This window comes from Felis catus, chromosome D1, assembly GCF_018350175.1.
Source record: "Felis catus isolate Fca126 chromosome D1, F.catus_Fca126_mat1.0, whole genome shotgun sequence".
Taxonomy (NCBI): domain Eukaryota; kingdom Metazoa; phylum Chordata; class Mammalia; order Carnivora; family Felidae; genus Felis; species Felis catus.
In genome coordinates this window covers 25,978,438-26,004,429 of record NC_058377.1, presented here as the reverse complement: position 1 = coordinate 26,004,429, position 25,992 = coordinate 25,978,438, and the positions used below count along the sequence as shown (strand labels likewise).

At 34.9% G+C, this 25,992-nt stretch overlaps 1 protein-coding gene across 8 annotated transcripts in view; it reads left to right on the top strand.

Annotated features, from left to right (window-relative positions):
• ARHGAP32 (Rho GTPase activating protein 32) overlaps positions 1-25,992 on the top strand; it is a 297,342-nt gene that overhangs the window by 118,170 nt on the left and 153,180 nt on the right. For 7 of the 8 annotated variants that reach the window (XM_023239300.2, XM_045038522.1, XM_019811556.3 and 4 more), the window contains 3 exons: positions 19,629-19,720; positions 20,347-20,388; positions 20,765-20,849. In XM_023239300.2, coding sequence (XP_023095068.1) covers positions 19,629-19,720; positions 20,347-20,388; positions 20,765-20,849 — 219 coding nt within the window. The remainder of the gene's footprint in view (positions 1-19,628; positions 19,721-20,346; positions 20,389-20,764; positions 20,850-25,992) is intronic. The other variant, XM_019811555.2, reaches the window with a different exon arrangement.

Genomic DNA, 25,992 nt, shown 5'->3' with positions numbered 1-25,992 from the left:
ATTCTGGAGAGAGTTTTACAAAGCCTACTGTTTTTGCTGATGAATGGGATATAGAGTGAGCTACAGATATATCAAAGATGGTGTCAGGTGTTTTGGCTTGATCAACCTGAAGACTGGAGTTTACATTTCCTGAGATACTGGAAAAGCAGTTTTTGTTGGGGTCTGATTAGGAAAATCCTATGCAATGTAGTTTTCCACATGATAAGTTTGAGATACATGTTTAATCTATTATAACTTTTTGCAGCTCAGGTCTGTGAACAGTGACATTTTTTTTTTTTTATGGAGAATAACATTTTACTTAATTGTAGTTAAAAGTTAGTGTTTTTTATCATCAAAATTGAATGCAGATACTCATCTGTCAATGCTGGTCTATAATAAGATTTTACAATTTTATTTTTGAAAATGCCTTTCAATCAGGTACTGCCAAATGCTGACATCCGTTCGTGAGCATATGATTTTAATTGAGCATATTTATTGCTTAAAGGGCATTTATAGAATTCTATTAGATTCTTCTCTTGTTATTTACCTTTTAGCATAACATTATATTACAAACTTCCGGTGGAAGGTTAGGGTGAAGCTCCTCATTTGCAAAGTTAAATGGATTTTGCAGTATGGAAATATACTTTGCGCTTGTATTGTGGTCAGAAAAACTGTACTGGAACTGTAGTTTGAGCTCTGAAAATATATGCACTGCAAATTTATGTGGTAATAGAGATCTTTCTTCTTGTTTTAATGTTTGATAGCTTGATAAAAATATATGGCAGCTCATGATTGTGACTCTGACATTTATCACAGTGTAAATTTCTCATAAGCTATGTTTTCTTTGCGATTTTAGGTTAAATTGATCAAGAAATAGCATAAAATCTACAGCAAAAACTAATTATGAAAGCCATTTAGCATTCACTAACAGAGGTTGAAAATATGTCCAACTGAACCTTTTCTGTTTCTTATTAATTAATTAATTAATTAATTAATTACCAAAAATCTGTATAATGTATCTTAGTGGATTCCACTTCAGGTTGTACTGAATCAATGTTTGTTGACTTTATTTGAGAATATGGTTGGCTTTGATTGTCCCATGAAGACTGTACATAGGGACTAATTCTTCACTCACTTGGAACTCAGCATTGACTCCTCCTCAACAACTGAGCAGTATTGGCTGCATTTGTTGACTCATCAAGAGTTAAGGAAAACCAGTTGAAATCATTTGCATTCTTTGTAAACTGACTCTTGATTTCGCTTTCAATGACCTCAACTCTTCAAGCCTGTACTTACCAAAAGGCTTTTGTTTTCTCTGGATTTCTTTGCTGTAGTCAAACATGATTTAAGTGATTCACCATTGGTCTCTGGCTTTCCTTGGTCTGCCAACAAATGATCTACTTGGGAATTTACTCTGGATGCAGTCTTGTTTTTATTTTTATGAAGGAATTCTGTGTGAGGCTTTGCTCATTTACTCTGTTTTAGAGTTTTCTGACTTTTCAGATTGTTGTTTTCCTATGAGTTGAGAATATTGTGATGAGTGCATAGTTTGGTAATGTTTGATTTGTAGTCTTTCTGCACAGCTGTAGTGCCAGTGCATAAGAAACACAGTGTTTTGCCATCTTATTTTATAATGAAACCCACGTTCTCCTTTGCCTTAAAAGCATGACATTCAGAGTCCACTTATCTCTTTGCTTATTTTTTACATGTGTATAGATAGGTAATTTAAAAAATGTGGTATGGTGATAACGTGGAACTAGAAATGCTGTGGAGTTATAACTCAGTAGTGCAGTTTAGGGTGTGATGAGCAGCAGTATGAATCAGTGAGAGTGCCTCATAAGGTCTCTTTCATAGCTACTCAGTTCTGTCATTGTAATATGAAAGCAGCCATAGACAACACATACGTGAGCATGGCCGTGTTCCGATAAAACTATTTATGGACACATTGGAGTTTCATGTAATTTTCGTATGTCACTGGATGATCCTCCTTCTTTTGATTTTTTTCCCCCCAAACATTTAAAAGTATAAAAGTCACCTCTAGCTTATGGGCTGTACAAAAACAGGCATCGGGCTGGGTTGGCTCTAATTTTTTTTTTTAATGTGTACTTATTTATTTTAAGACAGACAGCACACATGTGCATGCATGAGTCAGGGAGGGGCAGAAAGGGGCAAGCAGGCTCTGCCCAGATGATGCAGATGTGTGGCTCAGTCTGATGAACTGTGAGATCATGACCTGAGCTGAAATCAAGAATCAGATGCTTAACCGACCGAGCCACCTGGGCTGCCTTGGGTTGGCCCTAGTTTTGGGTCCTGCCTTATATAATTATAACGTAAGATGTAAGGCTCTCTGAAATATTCCAGATAGAAAAGGATTCTATTTTAATTCTCACAGTATGTTGTTCATATCTGTGTCTGAATACTTAATCTCATTCTAGTTATTTATGGTTGTTACCTCCTTTTATTATATTGTGAGTTTTTTGAGAAGGGATAAAGATAATCTTGTATTCATTTTATTGAAGGATAAACTTTAAAAGAGGATATAATCATGACTTGCTTACAAATATAAAATGAACACATGCCTGAGATATTTAACTCATTAATTAATGAAGGAACCAGTCAAGTGTTATAACTTGATTCAAAGGAGATTTGGTTCAAAGGAGAATTCAAAGTGCCTTACTGTTAAGAGATTAATCATGCTAAAATAGATGCAAATGGATGCAAAAACTGGCAAAACTGCTTAGTTCCACTGGACACAATTTGCATTTCTATGGACAGGAATTACTTGTACTATTAGTTTTCTGCAAGTTAACTTCTCTGCAGGGATGGAAAATAGCCTCAGCAAAGACAAGTCCCACACCCCTATTTAAGTCAAGGAATTCCTAGAGGTACTGGACTTCCACTGAAAAGATATTCAATAATTTGGTTTGCTAATAGTATATGGAAACACAACTGTTTTAATGACTTTGTATTCTGAAACTTTACTGAGCTTATTAGTTCTAACAGTTTTTTGTTGGAATCTTTAGGGTTTTGGATATAATATGTAATCTAGAAATAGTTACAATTTTACTTCTTCCTTTCTGATTTGGAGGTCTTTTATTTCTTTTTCTTGCTTAATAGCTCTGGCTAGGATTTCCACTACTGTTTTGAATAGACATGATGAGAGTGGACATTTTTGTCTTCCTTGTCACTGAGTATGATATTAGCTCTGGGCTTGTCATATATGGCCCTTATTATGTCATTTATATCATCTGTATTGAGAGTTTGTGTCATAAATGGATGTTGAATTTTTTCAAAAGCTTTTTCTACATCTATTGAGATGCTGATTTGATTTTTATCTTTCATTTGTTAAGGTGGTGTGTCATGTTGATTGATTTGTGGATGTTGAATTAACCTATGATCCCTGAAATAAATCACACCTGATTATAGTGTATGATCCTTATAATACACTGTTGGATTCAGTTTGCATCTATGTTCATCAGGGATATTGTCCTGTAATTTACTTTCTCGTGGTGTTCTTGTCTGCTTTTGATATCAAAGTAATGATGGCCCTGTATAATCAGTTTGAGAGTGTTCCCTCATACTTTTTGAGAAGAATTGGTATTAATTCTTCTTTAAATGTTTGGTCAAATGTGCTAGTGAAGCTATCTGATCCCAGACTTTTATTTGCTGGGAGGTTTTTGATTACTGATTCAATCTCCTTACTAATACTTGATCTGTTCTAAATCATTTTTAAAATTAAGACAACAACAGGGGTGCCTGGGTGGCTCAGTCAGTTAAGCAGACAACTGTGGCTCAAGTCATGATCTCACAGTTCATGGGTTCAAGCCCCGCATCGGGCTCTGTGCTGACAGCTCAGGGCCTGGAGCCTGCTTCAGATTCTGTGTCTCCCTCTCTCCCTGCCTCAACCCCACTTGCATTCTGTTTCTTTCTCAAAAAAAAAAAAAAAATTAAAAAAAATTAAATTAAAAAAATAATTAAGACAACAAACCTAAAGTAGCTCCCTATCCTGTGGTTTATGGCTTATGGTTTATGGTGTATAATTTATTTATTACTCTTAATAAATTTATAATTAAATAAATAGCTATAAGTATTGTAAAAAATCTAATAAAAAACTATAGTTTTTCTAAATTAGTAAGTGAAATATTTATTTGCAATTATTTAACAATAAAATCATTTAGTGAAAAAAATTAGGATCTTAAAAAAATGAGATAAAAAACCCAAAAAGAGGGAGAATCTTTAAGTAGTTTTGAATATTCTAACTAAAACCACCTTATATTATACTTCTTAGTGTTTCATTATTTATTTTATTTTTAGTTTTAATTATATCTGTAATCTCAGAATGGATCCTGTTAATTCTCAAGGTTTTTGTTTTTGTTTTCTTTTTTTTGTTTTTTTTTTTGTTTGTCTTTTTGTTTTGTTTTGTTTTGTTTGTTTTGGTGGTGGTGTTTTTAGGAACAGTTTCTCACTTGAGGGTCTGTTTCTAATCAATGTGTTCAAGGCTAATGGCTAAAGCAGGTCATGTTGTAGTAAAGAAGTTGTTATTGACAAAATAAAAACGGTCCTTGGTGAAAATACTCATAGATGCTAACAACCAGAGCCATGAAAATTAAAACAAGTTATAAATTTTGAACTTCCAAAATACCTAAAATTTTATGAAGGAAGATAACAAGTTAATGCTCAGTGTTGTTAACATTGTATGTGTGCCCCTACAAATGCCATCCCCTTTCCCTTTCTCATACACAAACACATGTGTGCTTGGCTCCTGTGTGTGTGTGTGCGCACACATGTTCTCTCCCGTGTGCACATACTCCCTCTCTCTCACACACACACACAGACAATCACAGTCCCAGTCACTCACTCCTGAAGGGTTGGTTGGCTTTTTCCCCTCTGTATCTCTTCTTCCCACCTGCTAAATGCAGGCATTCACAGGGGTCTGTATTTTGTTTCTTTATGCTTGTTTCTTCCCACTTCTTTACTATTCCTGCAGATTTGACTGTCATCTCTCTACAGATGACTTCATGTCCCATATCTCTAGCTCTGTAAGAATTCATTCCCCACTGGAAGGTCCTAGAGAAACTGTGAGTTATAGATTTTCACTAAATCTCTGTTTTCCTTCTCCCAGAAATGAGTTTCTTCCTTTTAACTTGACGGTTTATGGTAAGAACACTAACTTTATTCCAGTCACTCCAGTTCAGAATCCTTGCATTTGTTATAAATCATTTTGCTCTAGTCACATGGCCTCCTTGCTCTTTCTCAAATATGTCAAGTATTCTCTCACTTCAGGGCCTTTGTATTTGTGTTCTCTTCTCCTGGAAGGTGCTTTCTCTACACGATCTGCAAAGCTTGCTCTTTTCCTTCTGTCTGGTTTCCTCGAATGTTACAGTTAAGTGCTGCCTTTACTCACCCTCTTAGAGAAAATAATAGCCCAGCCTTCCTCTTTTTTTGTACTCAGCTTGAATTTTCTCTGTAGTACTTGCAAATGTAATTTGTATCATTATTATCTCTCTTTTCCGTTAGATTTTAAGCTCCTTGAGTACAGGGACTGTCACTTTTGTTAACTGTTTCATCATCTGTGTAACTCTGAGTAAACTCTTAGTAAAATACTTTTTGAATGAATGAAACTCTCATTCCTGGACAAGTAGAAACACTTGTTTTTCCTTGAAAATGCCTTAAATTTTCCTGCTTCATTATCTCACTTGTCAGATGTTAATATCTTCTTTCTTTTCTTTTTTATTTTCTGTTCTTTTATTTTCTATTCTCTCTCTTTTTTTCTCTTCTCTCCTTCCTTTTTTTTTAAGACAAAAGTTGAGACCATTGGTACATTTTTCTTAACTTTTCGAAAGTACCCTATGTATCTGGAGCATTTCCTCCGTCTGTTGCCTGCTTTCTAAAGAGGAATGAGGATTGGTGAAAACAGCTGGATTATTTCTTCCTGAATAATCTTGAGCAAGAGGTAATTTTGGAGGAGGTCTGTATTTTGTTTATTGCTCCTTATATTAATAGTTGTCCACTCTGTTCGATACTTACACTGGTTCCTTTTACCCATAGAGCTGTAAAAAATTGCAGTTTGAGTAAAAGAAAAAAAAAGTCTTTGCAAATGTTCTTTAGGTCAATGTCTTTAGCTCCTTTATTACAGTGTGATGTTTAACAGTTTAGTTTTGACTGAATTTTAGTTCTAACTAGAGAAACCAGTGATGTTTATCATTTCACAGCCTTTAAAAGCTGAATGTTTTGTTTAGTTTTGCTTTCTGAATAATCACAAATGCAACCATTGATTAATATGCAAAGCCCAGGTTTTGAATTTGTGCCAGTATATTCAGAGCTCTTCAATAAACAACCCCAAACCCACCCCATTCCACAGTGCATCCTTTTCTGGCTGAAGATTGTGGGAATTCTCTGGCATGAATCAAGTGGCATTAATTATTGAAGATAATTAATGGTCTGCTGAGTGTTCTGAGATATGTATTGGGTGAACCATATGAAATTGTTAGTTTTATACATTAAAGAAGCTCAAAATTGGAAGTTTCACAAGGTTAAGCGTAAAATCTTTTGAATTGTTGAGCTGATCTCAAACCCAGTATTTTATTGTTAATTATTAAACTGAAAACTACAGTTCACCCTTGATCAACACGGGTTTGAACTGCACAGGTCCACATGTACTTGCATTTTCTTTGATAAATACAGTATGGTACTGTAAATCTATTTTCTCTTCAGTGTGATTTTCTTAATAACATTCCCCCTCCCAGCTTATTGTAAGAATACAGTACATAATACATATAAATACAAAATATATACTAATTATTTATTTTATCATAAGGCTTCTGGCCAACAGTAGGCTATCAGCAGTTAAGTTTTTGGGAGTCAGAAGTTAAGCTGCAAGCTTAAATTTTTGACTGTGCCAGGAGTCATCATCCTTAATCCCCATGTTGTTTAAGGGTCAGTTGTACATGCCAAATATTGTGCTTTTTAAGGGGTTAAGTGATCTAGATGTTACTTTTAATGATAGAATTTGTTATATAGCTTTCCAAAAAAATTATCAAACTTACGAAACATTCAGGGAGAAAGTACATAAAACATACAGTTAGAGGAATAGTGATTCTTGTAGATCTGAACAGGAGTGTCATGGGTAGTCTAGAATCTTGCTATGTCTTTCTTTAATAGAAAATTTCCAGTGAAGTATCTTCCGCATTTGTGGTTCTTTCTTCCCTTCTGCCATTCTTTTGTTTATACCCTACCTTATTTCAGAAAGAATTTGTATTTTTTATTCTATATTCTGTATTTAAATATTACATGCAAATTTTTATTAGTAGATCTGTTGTACAAAATTCAAATGTAGAAACAGATTAGTATCAGTTTCTAGCAGCAATGAAGACTGGCAATAATTTACCTGAATAAAGTCCCTATAAAGGCAATGTTATACTGTTTTTAAATTTTCCTAAGAAGCTTAATATAAAATATCTGGCAAGTTTATGTACAACGATGGAACCCTGGATGTTCAGTCGATTAAATACCTGCTGAATAAGGAGGATTATCTTGTAATGATTGGAACAAACAGGAGTCAGATGAAGGAGAGATGAATCTCCATTATAGAGAAGTATAAATTTCAGAATATCTAATGATTTTGCTGATATGTCAGTGTGTTAATTTTTACGTTGATTCCAGATGTTGCCTGGTAGGGGCTTTGTGATTATTATAGCAAGGGTACTTGGTAATAACTTTTCCTAAATTATTTTAAACATTGCCCTGAATATTTTTTTTTCTTGGTGTTAATTGGTTCTCTCTGAAGAGACATTATTTTGCAGTAGAATTGAACTTAAAGGCAACTTCTTCCCTGTGAAGGAACTGGTTTTATAATCACTCTTAGGAATCATAGATTTTTTTGCTCTAGTAATCTCACTCAATTGTTACCAGTCAAAATAGAAAATTAAGTAGGATAATTATATAGTTTACTCCTGGGGCTTATTTGATGGTTGTTTGTATGCTTTTGGAGGGGAGTTATCCTTGTACATAAATCTACCTGCCTCCTTTGATTTCAGAGTGTTTTTTAGCATTTGCACATTTAGGAGTTCAGTTCTAAATACCATATTGAAGGAAATAAGTGAAGAAAATTATGTAATTTGTTTTTAACATTGAGGGTATTTTGTTGTATCAAAAATTCTTTTGAAGATATTCACACAGATAACTCAGTTCATTAAATTTTTTGGTAATATACTTTAAAAATCATTTCAGTGATACTGTTGTTCAACACAGTATACTGTAGATTTAATAGATTTAGCTTTTCTGTAGTATTGGGATAATTATTATCACATTTCCCCTCTTTGTCTCTTGCTTCTTTGTAAGAAAGGGAACAATACTTAGACCGATTAAAATTTAAAGTTTCTATAAACATACTTCATTTCAGAGATTTATTCCATGTACGTCTTACAGTTAAACTACAGTCGAGTACAGAAACTGACAGTCCTGTTTGCCTTTCTTGACAGAACAGATTTCATATTCAGGTCTTGTTTTTTTAGTTAGCCGTGTATATGTTAATGCGTATGTATTATGTACAGATTTTCCCTTGACTGATGATGGGGTCATGTCCTGACAAACTCATTGTAAGTCAAAAATATTCTAAGTTGAAAATGCAGTTGGTACATCTAACCCACTGAACATCATCGCTTACCCTAGCCTATCTTAAATGTGCTCAGAACGCTTACGTTAGTCTACAGTTGGGCAAAATCATTTAACCCAAAGCCTGTTTTATAATAAAGTGTTGAATATCTCAGTGGATTTATTGTATATTGTATGGAAAGTGAAAAGCGGAATGATTGTATAGGTACAGAGCCAGTGCCTATCCTCATGATCCTACTGTTGACTAGGAGCTGTGATTCACTACTGCTGCTGTCGAGGGTCACTAAAAGTATGCCACTGCATATTGCTAGCTCAGGAGAAAAAAACTCAAAACTTAAAGTACAGTTTGTACTGAATGTGAATTGCTTTCACACCATCGTAAAGTCAAAAAGTTGTAAGTCGAGCCATCTTAAGTCAGGGACTGTCTGTATATGTATGCAGTTCTACCAACAAAGAGCTCCTACGTTTTTTTTTGTTTTTTTTTTTTTTCCTGTTTAACAGGCCAAAGATCCTTCCCTTTACTACTATATTTTAAGCAGAAATGCTATTTTTCATCATCATATCAAGAAACATTATTTATAATATTATTCTAAAGCTGTTGTGCCTTCTCTCAAATTCTGAGTGCAAATAAAAAGAATATATTAAATAAGATTTGAATCTGTTAAAGGAAAAAAGTAAGAAGTAACATAAAGTTACCATTTTTTCCCCTGAATTATTTTCACATGCTCTTTTGCTAGCCTTGTGCGTAAAGAGAATCTTGATCTAGGCTTCCTTTACTCACATATCTTGTGTTTGGATTTTTTGTTCTTTGAAGAAAAGGCCATTTTGGTAACAGCATATTCTTACACTTGGTTGCATTTTGATGTTCTTTTTGAATGCTTATTTGGTGATATTATTGTTAATTTTCTATAACAGTTTCAGAACCATCTTTGTTGTTCTTAAGTATTAACTACTCATTTTGAATAATTTGCCTTTATGCCCAGTTACACATTTAATATTACAATCTTGCTTTTTCAGTTGATTATAGATGTGTATGTATGTATATGTACCTTTGTGTCAGTATGGGTGTTATTTGGTTGCTGTACCTTTTGAAAATAGGAGATTTTATATAAAATCACTTATATTTCAAATTACTGGAATTACATATAAATACAATTACATCTTCATAATTTAGTAATGAATGTAATGGAGCTGGGTTTGGGATTTCCTGCCCCTCTGCTTTGTTCTGTTTTGCAGGAGGCTAATCCCTGCAAACTACATGCTCTCTTGCCAGCAGACTTCTGGCAAGGTTTGGCCAGTGGGAGGTACTGGTAGAAGATTGGAGGGCAGGAAAAGGGGAGAAAATAGGTCATTTCTCCTTCTCTTTTTATCTGGTTTGAGATACATCTCCATTGTGGTTCTAGCTCCTACCACATTAACTCATGACTTGGCTCAGTGAACAAAAAATTCCATTTTATTATGACAACATGGGTATATCTCATCATAAATATGCTTTTCTCTTTTTCTTTCCTAAGTTGCCTATAAATATGAATACCTAGTTTTGTCTCTTGGAATTATATTGAGTATCTAACCTCCTTTAGTTATGACAGGTTGTTATGCATTTGCATATGATAGCTGTAATATGTAGGTAATATGCAGAGGTGGAAGAAGGTAGCTAACTAGCTTGCTTTCTCTCTTTCTCTCAGTGAAGCCTTCTTCCTTTATAAAAATAAAACATACTTATATAGAAAATGCAGAAAAGTGAGAAAAAAAAGACTCACCCATAGTCCTATTTTCCATACTGGTGAGATTATTTTGGTATATTTCCTTCGTGACTCTTACAATGCAGAGAAACTTTAACACCCATATGAACACATTTTTCTTATACAAATTTCTCCAAATTGTTACTTGCAAAGAATACTGCTTTGTTAATATATTCTTTTCCCCGTCATGTCTGGGAATATAGTTTTATACTTGTAAACCATATACAGTTTTCTATCTTTTTCTCCCCATTTAACATATGCATTCTGCCTTATTATTAAGGTGCTGCAGTGAAGAGAAAACTGAATATTCCCCATTGTACATTATGGAAAGTGTCATAGGTAAAGGAGTTGGCTGGTTCACTGGAAGGAAGAGATCTCTGGAAAAGACTGGCTGGTAGACATAGTGTAGGGAACCGCTGTGAAAGGGGAATAAAAAATATTGCCATGGAGAGGGAAAGGAATTAAGTTTTCCTCCTTGTAGGGGAAAAGAGTGAGGGTCTTGAGAGCGGCAAAATGGGTATGGGACAGATTGTAGCATGCACATTGAAATATGGGTTGCAAGGGAGAAAGTAGAGGTGGCTGTTGCCCCGAGTCAGATCTGTGTCCCTCCTGCTGGCTACCAACCCCACCTGCAGAAATTGCACTTGCTTCCAGGGCTTGCCTTCACATGAACAGACTCCTGTGAGACTTCAGCAGGAGTGTTTGGAGAGTACTGAAGTCAGTGCTTTCGGTGGAGTCTGGGAGTGCTGGAAAGCTAGAGCTCCTGGGGCTTTGCGTCCCAGTTCTGGGAAGAGAGAGTTTTAATTGCATGAGAAATAAAGGAGCACTTAAAGCCTGAGATCACTCAGGAATTTCTAGGGTCTTAAATATACACATTATTAGTATTTATTTTCTATAGCTGTATGAGAAATTATCACATATGTAGAGACTTAAGACAATACTCATTTGTTGTCTTACAGTTCTGTAGGCCACAAGTTTGGGCAAGCTGAACTGGGTTTTCTGCTCGGGGTCTTGTAAGGCCGAAATCAGGGTGTTGGCTGGATTGGGCTCTCATCGGAGGACTGAAGAATCTGCCTCCCACCTCATTTAAGTTATGGGCCATATCTGCTTCCTTGTGGTTTCTTCTAGTTCCTGGGTCTGGGGTCCCAGTTTCCTTGCTGGCTGTCAGTGGGGACTGTTTTCTACTATTAGAGGCTACCTGAATTCCTTCTTACTTGGACACTTCAGTCTTCAAAGCCAGCAGCAGCACCTTGAATCCTTATCATGCATTAAATCTTTGATTTTCCCTTTTGCTACTGGCTGGAGAAAGCTGCTTTCGAAGTGCTTTTGTGATTAGATTAGGCCCATCCAGACGGTTATCGTATTTTAAGATCAACTGACCTGGGAATGGAATTACATCCACAAGGTCTCTTCCCATTATTACCTAGGTTAGTGTTTGAATAACCAGGAGGTAGGCCTCTTGGCAGGTGTTTGTGGGGGGAGGGTGGGCTGCCTTCCTTAGAATGTTGCTTACCACATTGTTATATAGTTTTTCTCTGTTATATGTGCTTTAATGTATTTAACTCATGTGATAATATTAGTTGATAGAAATCACAAATATTCCAGGAGATTTAAAACCACTAATACTTTATAAAATTGTAACTTTTTTATGTTTGCCTGGGAGAAATTTATGTATACTGTGTGTTGTAATTGGTGTTAAATGAAAACTCTTAATAAAGAAATTTAAGGACTACACAATATCCTATAATATAGAATGTATTATTGATACTTCATCAATTAGTAGGATCTTGAATTTGCTTTATTTATTTATTTTTAAAGTTTATGTATTTATTTTAACACACACACACACACACACACACACACACACACACACACACACACACGTGTGTGTGTGCGCGCGCATGTGGGAGAGCGGTAGAGGGAAGAATAGAATCCTAAGCAGTCTCTGTGCTGTCAGCATGAGCCCAATGCGGGGCTCGATATCGCGAGTCGTAGGATAATGACCTGAGCCAAAATCAAGAGTCAGATGCTCAACTGAATTTGTTTTATATTTTTCACATTGATGAATATCTTTATGATGAATTTTGTCTATTCTTTTTATTGTTACTTTATGGGGAACTAAATCTAAAGAGTATGAAGATCCCACATTACTTATGAAGAGTTTTGTTAATTTGTATTCTAAGCAGTAATGTTTTGTGCCATATCTTTTCAGCCTTACAAAGTTTTGGTCTTTCATATTTTGATAGAAGAAAAGCTGTTTCTCATTGTAATTTTTTATTTAAAAAAGATATTGTCTTTGAACCTTTTTTCTTCCCTGTGCCTATATTAGATGTAGCAGATTTTGTAATAGAAACTCAGTTTAAATACTGTGTCTAATGCACTATGGCACGTTGTTTCTTTATTGGTCTCAGTTTCCTCCTTGCAGTGAAATGGCTGAATGAGATTTCTTTCAGCACTCTGATTATGTGTTAAACACCTTTCCATACCCTCTTTTTTCCTTAAAAATCTGTAATACCCATTAGCATTTTGCTAGTATTTATTAAGATGGACTTTATAGACTTTGGGAGAAGATAGTCACACACATAGATAACATAAAAGGGGTGTGCCTTGTGTTCGGGCTGACTGTAGAAGTAGCCAGCTTTAATGGTTCTGTATCCGAACACAGTGTGTTACAAGACTGTTAAATCACTTCTGTTACCCAGCCATGGGAGAGCTTTACATGGGAGCTGGAAAATAGTTATTTGCAAGATTCTTTAAAGATCTGTACCAGTGGCAGGAATGGTGGAATATTTTTCTGGGTTAGGGAGCAGTGAAGCAGAAAGGATAAAACATTACCCATTCCTGTTTTTGTTAAGTTTTCAGTATCAAATAATTTCCTGAAATGGATGAACTATTCTCGTATGTGGTTTAACTGGTTCAGATTATAGAGAAACAGATACTGTCCTTTTTATAGATGCCGCATTTTTTCAGACTGCATTAGCTTTTTACCAGTGAGGATATACTTTTATAGTTGGCTTGTGGTTAAGTATAAGCCTTAGATCTCGTTATGTGAATTTTTATCAAACAGAGTGTGCCCCCCCATACTTATATAATTGAATTTTTGTTCTTGATGCACTTTATAATCATGTTAGTTTGTCTTTGCAGCCTGTTAAAGTCTCTTCAACTTCTGTCACTCAGAGTGCTAGAATCCCTTTTAGTTTTCTTCTGTCTATAAATTTGATAAGTATGTCATTCGTTTTCATTTATCTTTTATAAATATCCTGAGAAATTTAGGAATGAAAGAGCCTTATGGTCTGCTGCCTTCTTTTTTGCTGCATGGTGATTTATTATGTAATTGACATTTAACATATTTTGAGTATTTTATCATTTAAAAATTTTAAATTTCATTTTAAAATTCTGTTCGTGGGTATATCACAGAAGACTCAGCTACATGCTGACTGTGTTATTCAGTGGACCTTTTGCATTTACCTGTTCCGTTATTCTAGCAGCCTTAGTTAAAACCCCTCACCGTCAAAAAATGGGGAAATGATACGGGTTTCTGCTTAATTTCTTTGATTTGTATTTGTATCTCTTATTCTGAAAACTTTAGTTTTTAATGACATTAACAATTACTTATTTGCTTTAATTTTCTACTTTTAACAGTTTCAAAATAATAATGCAAACATTACTGAGAATACTTTGTTTCCTTTTATCTCTAGGAGGATATATCCTATTTGAGGTCTATTACTTCACATTACTGTCATTTGAAGTAATTTCTCTCTGTGTGCTTAAGCCTCCAATTTAAAACAATAAGGTTCATTTGTTTTATTTGGCTTTGGATTTTAAGGGATTGCCTTTTTTTTCTTTGCCCCAGTTTAATTTAATTTAGTTTTACAAATATTTAAAACATTTACATCTGAACTACAAAACAAGGCATTCAGAAAATCTAGCTTCTATCCCCTGTCTCTTTGTTCCTCCATAGACAAACATTTTAATTGACTTTTGGTTTATCCTGTCTAAGTATAAGAAAATACACATATTTTTGTATTTATTTTTAGTTAAAAGGTAGCTTGTTTTTATAGCATGCTTCTCCCTGCCATGACCTATGCAGAAGATTATTTTATAGCAATACATTAAAATATTCCTCATTCCTCTTATAGCTGTTATTCACTTGTGTTGCTGCAAGATAGTTTACCATTCCCTTATGGATGGACATCTAGGTTGTTTCCACCCTTTAGTTAATCGAGATAGTCCTGCAAAGAATAACCTTATGAATATGGTACTTTGTACTTTTGCCAATATAAGAAGAAAATCGTAAAGAAATTTATGTATTATTTTGGTAAGATGTGAGAGAGAGCAGAGATAAATATGTCTTCAGCTTGTTCAGTTTACTGTTGTCAGTTGAGCAGTCTTGTTGGATGTTATTGTCTTGAATGGGTGTGGAGTTTTATCAGATAATTTTTTTGGACTTATGGCAACAATCTAGCATTTTTTCCTTATAATTTTTAGTTATAATTAAGATTGAATTATAATGATAGACTTTTTTCTATTGTTGAACCAATCTTGCATTTCTGGGATAAATTCAGTTTGGTTCTGAAGTATTTTTAAAAATTCATACAGTGATGGATGTGGTTTGTTATTTTATTTAGGAACTCAAACAAATCAAAACACTGAATATCTTTCCAGGTGTTAAACCAGTCTTGCATTCTCAAGATCTATCTTGTCATGGTGTTTTCTTTTTTTTCCTTGTTGGTCTCATTTTTTCTAACTTTTTGTAATCTAACTTTATATTAAAATTATTTTACACTTCAAGCAGAATGCAGGAAACTCGCCACCATGTAGTTCCCTTTATCTTTTCCCTTTATTATTCTAGTTTCTGTAAGTATTACATTTACATGCATCAGTGTTATTACAATTTTTGGTTTCAATTGGCACATATATTTTAAAGAACTTAAGAGGAGATTACTGATCTATTACATTTACCTAATTATTTATTATTTCTGTTGCTCTCCCTTTTTACCAGAAGGTCCATGTTTTATTCTGATGCCATTTTCCTTCTATATGAAGAGCTTTCTTTAGCATTTCTTGTAGAATCCATCTACTGGTGACAAATGCTCTCAATTTTTGAAAATCTGAGTACGATCTTATTTTTATGTCATTTCTGAAGGATATTTTCACTTGATATAGTTTTCCGGATTGAACGTTCTTTCAGCATTTTATAAATGTGGTTCCACTATCCTTTGGTCTTCTTAGTTTCTAATGAGAAATCCTGTCATTTAAATCCTTATTTCTCTCTATGTAATGTAGTATGTCTTTTTTCTCTGGTGGCTGTCAGGATACTTATTTTATATAGGTTATCAACAGCTTGATTATGATGGATTGTTTTGTGGTTTTCTTTGATTTTATTCTGTTTTATTTTTGCTGATCTTGAATCTGTAAATATGTATCTTTCAACAAATTTGTTATGTTTTCATGAATTATTACATCAAAATTTTTGTTTTCTGTGACAATATTTCTCTTCCATGGGTATCTGTGAGTCTGTTCATATTTTTCAGTCTTTAATAATTTTTTTTTAGTGTTTATTCCTGAGAGAGAGAGAGAGAGAGAGAGAGAGAGCGCGCGCGCGCGCGCGCGAGCGCAAGTGGGGGGGAGGGGCAGAGAGAGGGAGACACAGAATCAAAAGTAGGCTCCAGGCTCTGAGCTGTCAACACAGGGCCCAATGCCGGGCTTGACCCACAAATCATGAGATTATGACCAGAGCCGAAGTCAGATGCTTAACTGACTGAGCCACCCAGGCACCCCTGTATTTTTCAGTCTTTTAAAACAATTTTGAATATTGTCCTTCAGAGTACATAATTAATTTCTTTTAGTCTATTGTTAGGTTGGTTCACTGACTCTTTTCCTCTATGATTTCTATTCTGCTGTTGAGCCAAGTCAGTATTTTCTTATTTCAGATACTATATTTTTCCATGTTGAAATTTTTATTTGATCTTTTTTTACATTTTTCATCAAGGAATTTTTGTCTTTCCATTGGTTTCAATATCTAATGCAGTGTGTTTATTGTAATATATGTGTTTTAAAGTCTTTGATAAGTCCAACATCTGTTTCATTTCACATTTGGCCTTTCTTGATTGTCTTTTCCTTTGGAAATTGCTCATATTTTACTGGTTGTGGTGTATCTAGTAATTTTGGATTGTGTCATGGATATTTGGAATATTGTGTTGTGAGACTGACTCCACTAATGTCCTGTATAGAGTGCTGACTTTTTTCTTTTTTTTTTTTTTTTGTCTTATCAGACTTCAGCCTGGTTGGATTCAGATTGAACTTTCTCTCTGGACTTATTTATTCTTTAGGTGGTGGTTTTAGCATCAGTTCAGTTTTATAGTCTTTGCTGTACTCTTACTTTTGTTAGGGATTTTGCACACACTGTTCCCAAAGGATGCTTTCCCTGGTTTCTCTGATTGGAAGGGTGGAATTCTCCAAGAGCTTTAGCCTCTGGTATAATACACATTTTTTTCTGACTAAGCTACTGTTAGGTGTAAATAGTGAGAGAAAAAAGAAAAAAAATAACAAGGATTATCTCCACAATCTTTATATAAGAGTCCTTTTTCATTGTTTTTCTATTTAGAAGAATGGGTTTTCACTCTACAACTGAAGTGGTACCCTCAGGTCTGTCCTTGGGCCAGGTTGGAAGAGATAAAAGGGGAAGAAAAGAATCTCTCTGCCCTTTTCCCCACACGGGGCAGTGTTCACATCTTTTGGCCAGAAAGTTGGACTTCTCTAAGAGTTTTGCTGACTCTGCCTGTTACTCACATCCTGATTAGCCTGTCCTTGGGTCAGTCTAGGAGGTAACATGGGAAAAGCCAGGAAGCACACTGCCACTACATTAGCCACTCTGCAAGTTTTGACTTTGTTTCCGAATCTACCTGCTGTCATTAAAATTTTTAGAGCTCTTAGGTAGTTGCATGCGTATATTTTATTTCATTTTGTTATCTTTAGAGTTTTTACCGTAAACACTGGAAAAGGCTGGAAACCTCACATTCTTTTTTTGAAATAAATTTTGCTGGATATAGAATTCTATGTTGACAGTTGTTTAAAAAAGCAACTGAAAGTACTCAGTCCAAATTTTGGTTTTCTTCTGTTTATTCCTGTGAATGTGATGTGTATTCTTTTTTTTTTCCTTTGGCAGCTACTCAGATTTTATCTTTATCAGTGCTTTTCAGCCATCTGATTATGATATGCCCTGTGTAATTTTCTATGTGTTTATCAGACTCTGAATTTATGGAGTTTTCTGGATCAGTGTGTTTATAATCGTCATAAAATTTATAATTTTTTATCAATTATTTTTTCAATTGTTTTTTCTATTCTTCTTCTCCTTAATCCCCCTCCCACCATCCCAAGGGAAGGCATTTTCCTCTCCTTTATTTACCATCCATTACATGTATGTTAAATGGCTTTATATTGTTCTATATGTAACTGAGACTTTTTTTCCTGTCTTTTTCTCTCACACACACAAACTAAAAACCAAATAAAAATTGTTTGTGGATAGTTATCTTGCTGTTTCTTTAAGTTCACTGATCTTTTCTTCTGCTGTGTCTAATACAGGCATACCTTGGAGATATTGCTAGTTTGGCCCCAGACAATTGCAGTAAAGTGAATATTGCAATAACGCGAGTCAAATGAATTTTTTCATTTCCCAGTGCATGTAAAAGCTATGTTTACACTGTACTGCACTCTATTAAGTGCACAATAGCATTATGTCTAAAAAAATAATATTCATACCTTAATTTAAGAAATATTTTATTGCTAAAAATGCTCCTTTGATGTGTGTTAGGGGATGATGGCCTTTCTAGCACAGAGAGCCTATATTCAAAATTGAGTTAATATTTTAGTTTTCAGTCTACCAGATAAAATCATCACCATTTACCAACTATGTCCAGTTACTCTTTTTTACTTTTATATTTTTAAGTCTGTTAATGAATAATTTACAGAATAGTGAAAACCCACTTTATTAGAAATTTTAATAAGAATTTAAGCACAGCAAACCTCTTTATGTCAAGTAAATTTTGGTGCACAAACTTCATAAAAAATGAAAGAATATTGTTGCACATTATTTTAGCAAAATAAGGTGATCTACGTTGTTGTTGCAAAAGACCGTGTGATAAAGTCTTTTCAGTTGAATGAATGACTAGAGGAAAATACCATATTTTCTTTTTTGTCCTTAGAAGTATGTTGTTCACTCATAATTTTTAAGTTATATAGTATTCATCTAGGATAAATACCCTCAATCTGAGTTGTTGTTTACATGATCAACGTCACCAAATTTTTAAAATCTAGAGCTAGAGTTACCCCTTGCCTCAGCACCCCAAACAACCAGTCTGTTCTCTGTATCTATGAACTTGGTTTTTGTCGGTTTCATTTTTTAGATTTTACATGTAAGTGAGATCATATGGTATTTGTCTTTCTCTGACTTATTTCACATAACACAATGCCCTCAAGGTCCACCCATGTTGTTGCCGGTGGCAGGATTTCATTCTTTTTCATGGCTGAGTATACACATCTTCTTTGTGAGTCTCTTCTTAATTCATTGTAACTGCTCATCCCATATTATTCTAACCTATTGCATCCTGTGGCACTGGCTCTAATAACTCAATTTTTCTGTTATAAATCATAGATGATATATTGTAAATTTGTTTCTTTACGATAGGTATTTGGATTTGCTGTTTATTTTGTCCAGAATATGGAGAACCATTTGATTTTCCAGTTTCTGGTTTTAAAATGATGCAGCTGAATGTGCCACTAGAATTAAGAAATCATGACTGTGAAAACTGGTAGACCAGGGGTTAAACTGGAAGTATGACATACATGTCACCTTCAGATCTTGGTGTGAAAAATGCATGTTGTGATCTCCTGATTATGTTCAGATTGCCATTTCAACTTTTCTTAATCATTGTAAGCTAGGTTATTTTTTTTTTTTCCAGTTCCCTAGGGGAGATTTTAGTTTGTGTTGAGACAGATGACATAATAGCTGCTTTTGAAACTTGATTGTAAGAGTATGATAATTCTTAAGATTCACAGAAAATTTTTCCTTATGCAGTACAGTTTTTAAATTAGGTAAATATTTTTTTTCTTATTCTTAGTAATTAAAACTCAAGTGAGTTACAATTTTAAGAAAAGATTATTAAATCAGTATGCATTGCTGTTGGTACAGAGTCAGCAGAACTGTTAAAATTATGATCTGCTTTTTAAAATATTTATATTAAAGGAATAGTCCTAAATCCTTTGTTTTTATTTGTTTATTATTTTTTTTTTAAGGCAAGAGGAGCAGATGTCCCAGAGATTCCTGGAGATCTTGGTCTTAAGACATGTGGCAGCACAGCCAGTATGAAGGTTAAACAGGTGAAAAAGTGAGTATGATTTTACAGTGGGTTTTCAGTGAATTTGTATAAATGACAGTCAGTTTTTTAGTTCTCTTACAACTTTTATTTAGATTTCTTGGTAAATATGCTCTTACTGTCCACACATTAAATTATACTATAAGCCTAAATTATGACTCAACAATTAGTGGAATAGGTCTGAAGATTATCTGCTTGTTTAAAAATAGACTTTAATTTTGTCCTCGCAACAGCTTTATGTCATTGTCTGTTAGGGTGCATTTGTTCAATGGGAACAATCCAAGTGTGTCTGTCTCAGTGCCCTTAATACATGTTCTCATTCATTTAGAAAAATCAGCTTTGTCATTTGAGGTATGAGATTGCTGTATCTCAGTTCTGCCTTTGAGAAAGCCTGAATTTGATGCCAGTAGTTGGCTCTTATGTCAAATATCTGAAGGTATCCATTTCAGTCTTTAACCGAAAAACCATTTCATACTTTCCCACTGAAGCCTTACCTACCTCCTTCCCCATCCCATGAAGTTGGCATTAAAGAACAAAAACCAGAAAAACCATCTTTTCACCCAGTAGAGTGTTAGATAGCTATGTTTTCGTTGTAAATAGAGAAAAGACAAAGATAAAAATATTCATTCTGCATCCAGACCCACCAATCCAGGACTGATGGGCTGCGACAACATTCACAGGTAAAATCTGGTTGTATATTTCATCGGGAATGCTGCTTCTGATCAGAAGTTGGCTCTTCACAGTTTTTATAACATTCACTGAAAACATAGATTTTCTATGGACATTGCCTTGGGTCAAGATTAGGAGAGTGTAGTGGTGCTTTTTAATTTTTTCTGTTGTTGTTTTTGTTTTTGACCTGTGCACTGAATGTAATTTTCATTTGATCCACTGTATTTCTGGGAAGGTTTGTGTGGCTATTTGTGTGCTCATGCGCATGCGCTTATTAAATAGTTCTGCTTGCAAGAGCTCTTCGACACATTTTATTTTTCCCTTGGGCTTAGTTATTCTGACTGTTTCAGTATCTTGCGTCTCACTTAGTTATTTCATGTACTTCAGGTTACCCTTCACTAAAGGTCACTTTCCGAAGATGGCTGAATGTGCACATTTCCATTATGAGAACGTTGAGTTTGGCAGCATACAGGTATATTTGAAATATTTCCTATATACTGAATTAAGATATATCTATATCTGTATTTTTTTCTTGGTCTCTATTTTTATCTATATATGAGAGGTGACACTTAGAAGTAGTTTTTTCTATTGATGTCTTGTTGGTTGATGGGGAAACTTTTATTTCCTTCTGTTGGCAAATACTTGATGCCCTATAACTCCTATTTTAGGTGGAAGTAGTGTAATCGAATCACTATAAATCTTAGAACTTCTATTAGATTCCTTATAATTTGTCATTGTTTTATAGCATGAAGTATTCTAGTTGTTCCCTGACTAACATTGGGTCATAGTAATGATGATTAAATGAGAGTTGGAGTGAAGTGGAGTACGGGGCAGATGTGCTAATAGAGTTTTATTATTTTATTTTATTTTTTAGTATTTTTTTCTTATTTTGAGGTATATTGTGTGTGTAAATATATATGTTTATAGAGCATGTGCATGTATACATATATGTTGCATACATATATATATATATATATATATATGTATATTTTAAAGCCCAGGCTAAGAGAGAAATTACCTGGGTGTCCCTCCTATGTTGCACTTGCCTTCTCTACCCTAAAGATTACTTCTACCATGACTTTTATAGTGTTTGTTATAATTTTTTGTTTTATTATCTGTATGCATTCCTAATCAGTATGGGTGTTTAGTTTCCCTATTTTTGAACTTTATGTACTTAGAATTATTCTAATCCATTCAGCAAATACTTACTGAGCAAGAACTGTGTACCAGGCACTGTTTTAGGTGCTTTGGCTATATCAGTGAGCAACAACCACAACAAAAACCGGATACCCATTCTTTTTTTTATTTTTTTTATTTTTTTTAACATTTATTTTTGAGAGACAGAGACAGAGCACAAGCAGGGGAGGGACAGAGAGAGAGAGGAAGACACAAAATCCAAAGCAGGCTCCAGGCTCTGAGCTGTCAGCACAGAACCCTACATGGGGCTTGAATCCACGAGCCATGAGATCATGTCCTGAGCCAAAGTCGGACACTTAACCGACTGAGCCACCCAGGCACACCATCTGAATACCCATTCTTAAAGCACACAGAGGATGGCCAAGAATAGAGCTATGGTAAAAAAGTAGAACAGGATAAGAAGGATCAGGGGTAGGTTGAAATATCAAACCTGGGTGGGCTTCATTATTGAATGTATTCTTTCTGCTTTCATTTACCATTGTGAAATTGATCCCTGTAGATGTACGTAGTTATGTTGGTTCAATTTGTTCACTACTGTATATTAATCGATAGCATGCATTATGTTACAAGTAATTTATCTTCTTTTTCGTTTGTTTGAAATTTGGGTTGTCAGTTTTTGCTGTCTGTGAACGTTATTGTGCACAAATCCTCACGCACATATGCAGGAGTTTCTCACAGTAGAATTTCAGAGTTCTACAATACCCACGTGTCCAGCTTTACTGAGTAAAGCCAAGCTACTTCCAAAAGTGGTTGACAAATGTGTACTTTCATAAACAGTAATTGTGAGTTGCTGTTCTGCATCCTTGGGAACTCTTGGTTGTTTGCTACTTGTTAATTTTTACTCATCTGATGAGGATGTAATTCTCTCTCACTGTATGTATTTGTAGTCTCCTGGTTTGTAATGCAGTTGAACATCTTTTCAAATATTTGTTGCGCATTTGAGATTTCTGTTTTTTTAAAACTCTAGATCAGATCTTTTGTTCATTTTGTTTTACAGATTTGCTTATACTTTTCTTACTCAACCATGGGAATGCTTTACATATTTTGGGTGTTCTTTCATGTTGCATCCAGTCCTTTATTGTTTTTGCATGTGTAATAAAAACACTTTCTCCCACATTGTGGCATGTTATTTGACTCTCTTTATGCTGCTCTCGTTGTACAGGTATCATTTATTTTATTCTTTATTTTATGCATTTTATGTAGTTGTATGTATGCATAAGCCTGACTTGTACTTTTCCTGTCACATTTAAGACGTTCTCTCCTGCCCTGAAGTTATGAAATTATTGTCCTTTTCCTTTTTGTATAAGTTTCATAATTTTGACTTGGACATTGAGGTTGCTTGGAATTTATATTTATAGTGTGAAAAAGGGTGATATTAAAAATCCCTGGTATGACAACCAGACAGAATGGATATTAACCATAGCCCTGGAGTGGAGTGCTAATGGCCTTCTCTTGCGTAGTGCATTGCCCCTCTAGTTGTATGGATCATTGGTGGTCCGTTATTTCAGTATTTTACTGTGGTACCCACCAATCATTTCTGAAAGTCTGTTTTATTATTATTTTAAAATATGATTATATTAGAGTTCTCCAGTGATACAGAACCAACACGTTTGTGTGTGTGTGTGTGTGTGTGTGTGTGTGTGTGTGTGTGTGTGTGTGTAAAGAGAGAGAAAGAGAGAGAGAGAGAGATTTATTTTAAAGAGTTGGCTCCTGTGATTGTGGAGACTTGGTTAAGTTGAAAAATCTCAGGATAGGCTGAAAACCGAGGGAAGGGTTCAGGTTGCAGTTTGAGTGCAAGGACAGTCTGCTGGCTGAGATACCTCTTCAGGGGAGGTCGCTTTCTTTTTCTGTTAAAGAGTTACAGTGGATTGGATGAGGCCCACCCACATCATGGAGAGTAATCTGCGTGTAAAAAATAACTTCACAGAATTGTTTGGAATAATGTTTGATCTGAAGTTAATGTATAAAATTAACAATCACAGTCCTCTCTGCCAACTAGGCATTCCTTAAACTGTACTTAATCTCTAATAAAGACAATAATAGGGTCCTGCTTCGCCTAACAGCATGATCAATTGTTTTTTATACAACCAAAAACATTTTGACCATTTTCCCAGAAGAGAACACAAAGGTCTTGAGTAATGTTTACTCTTCTTGGCATCCTGCAACTTAAATACTATGACGAAAAATTAAAATATATTAAGTACCATGATATAAATCTTTAAAGTAACAAGAGAAAAGAAACCAAAGATGTTTGCTATGACACACACACACACACACATGCACACACACACACACACACACACACACGCGCGCTTTCAGAGTAAAATAAGAAGGTAATACTCATGGCATTTATTGTGCTGGCTTCTGTAGCTGGTCATGTGGTTGTAGCTGGTATTATAACTACTTTCTTCTGCTTCTCGTTCTGTATTCCCTTTGCCCTAAGCAGTAATCTCAGTTGATTGTGGTTCTTTCCCTGGTTGGGTGACCCATACCTTCATTTTGGGTCTGGCCATTAATAGCCCTGCCTGAATTGGGTTCTGCTAATTTCCCATTCAGTTCAGTGGCAGGGCATGTGATACCAAGGGATGCTCTAAGGGAGCTTCAATATTCCAGATGTATTTATTTTTATTTTTATTTTTATTTTTATTTTTATTTTTACCTCTGTTGTAGAGTAGCAGTCCAATTTCCCCTGGGTAGTCAAGAACAGTCATCCCAGCTAACACCAAAACTCCCTTCTTTGCCTGCTGAGTTAGAAGCATTAGGAGCCCAAAGTGGCTGGGTGGTAGGCTTACTTCCAAGTCAGTGGACTCGTTATTTTGTCTTCTGGTGGAAGCATTCCTCCTTTTGGAACTAAGACTTCTAGGTTAGCAGAGAATATATGATTGTAGGGACAGGAAGCATAAATTTTGCTAGTGAGTCCCTATGAGTAATATTGAGTGGTCCCACTCCCATTGCCACCCGTTGATTCCTGTTTCTCCAATCTGATTAGATTTAGAGACACTGATGACTCCATTTTTTTAAATATATTTTTTCATTGTTTATTTATTTTGAGAGAGAGAGACAGAGCGAGAGAGCATGAGTAGGGGAGGGGCAGAGAGAGAGAGACACACACACAAAATCTGAAGCAGGCTCAAGGGTCTGAGCTGTCAGCACAGAGCCCGACACGGGGCTTGAATTCACGAACTGTGAGATCATGACCTGAGCTGAAGTCGGATTCTTAACCGACTGAGCCACCCAGGAGCCCCGTAATGACTCCATTTCTAACAGTAAAGAGAGCATGGATAGTCAATGGTGTGATGGGGCAATAGAGATACACAAAATATCACCATTATATACTTAGAATCAAATACTTGTAAGCCACAAAGTTCTGGGTAACCATTTATTTGGTATCTTGGAGTATTTTTCCATACTGATGAGTAAATTGAAATTTTCATTTCACTCATGATTAGTGATGTTGAACATTTTTTCATGTGTTTATTGTCCATTTGTGTATCTCCTTTGGAAAGATGTCTATATTCAAATGCTTTGCCCATTTTTTAACTGATTTGTTTGTTTGTTTGTTTTTGATTTGAGTTTTAGGACTTATCTATATAACCTATTTGTGTCTTTTGATCTAAAGTGAGCATATTGGTGGAATATGTTTTTTTTTAATTTAGCCTTTTATCTCTATCATTTTTAATTGAAGTATAATTAACATACAGTGTTATGTTAGTTTCAGGTGTCCAACATGTTGGTTAAACAATCACTCAGTGTTCACCACAGTAAGTGTAGTCACCTTCTGTTCATCCAACAACCTTATTATAACATGATTGACTATATTTCCTATGCTGTACTTTTTGTTTGACATATTTATAACTGAAGGTTTGTACTTCTTAATAGCCTTTATCTATTTCACCCATCCTCCCATCTACATCCTCCCCTCTGGCAACCACCAGTTTGTTCTCTGTATTTAAGAGTCTGTTTATTCATTTCTTTTGGTTTTTAGATTCCACACATAAGTGAAATGACATGGTATTTGCCTTTCTCTGTGTGACTTATTTCACTTAGCGTAACACCCTCTAGGTCCATCCATATTTTTGCAAATGGCAAGATCTCATTCTTTTTATGACTGATGATATTCCATTGTATGTATGTATGTATGTGTGTATATATACTACCACATCTTTATTCATCTGTTGATGGACACTTGGGTTGCTTCCATATCTTGGCTATTGTAAATAATGCTGCAATTGACATAGGGTTACATGTATCTTTTTGAATTAGTGTTTTTGTTTTCATTGGATAAATACACAGTAGTGGAATTACTGGATCATATGGTATTTCTATTTTTAATTTTTTGAAGAGCCCCTGCACTGTTTTCCACAGCGGCTACATCAGTTTGCATTCCCACTAACAGTATATAAATGTTCCTTTTTTCC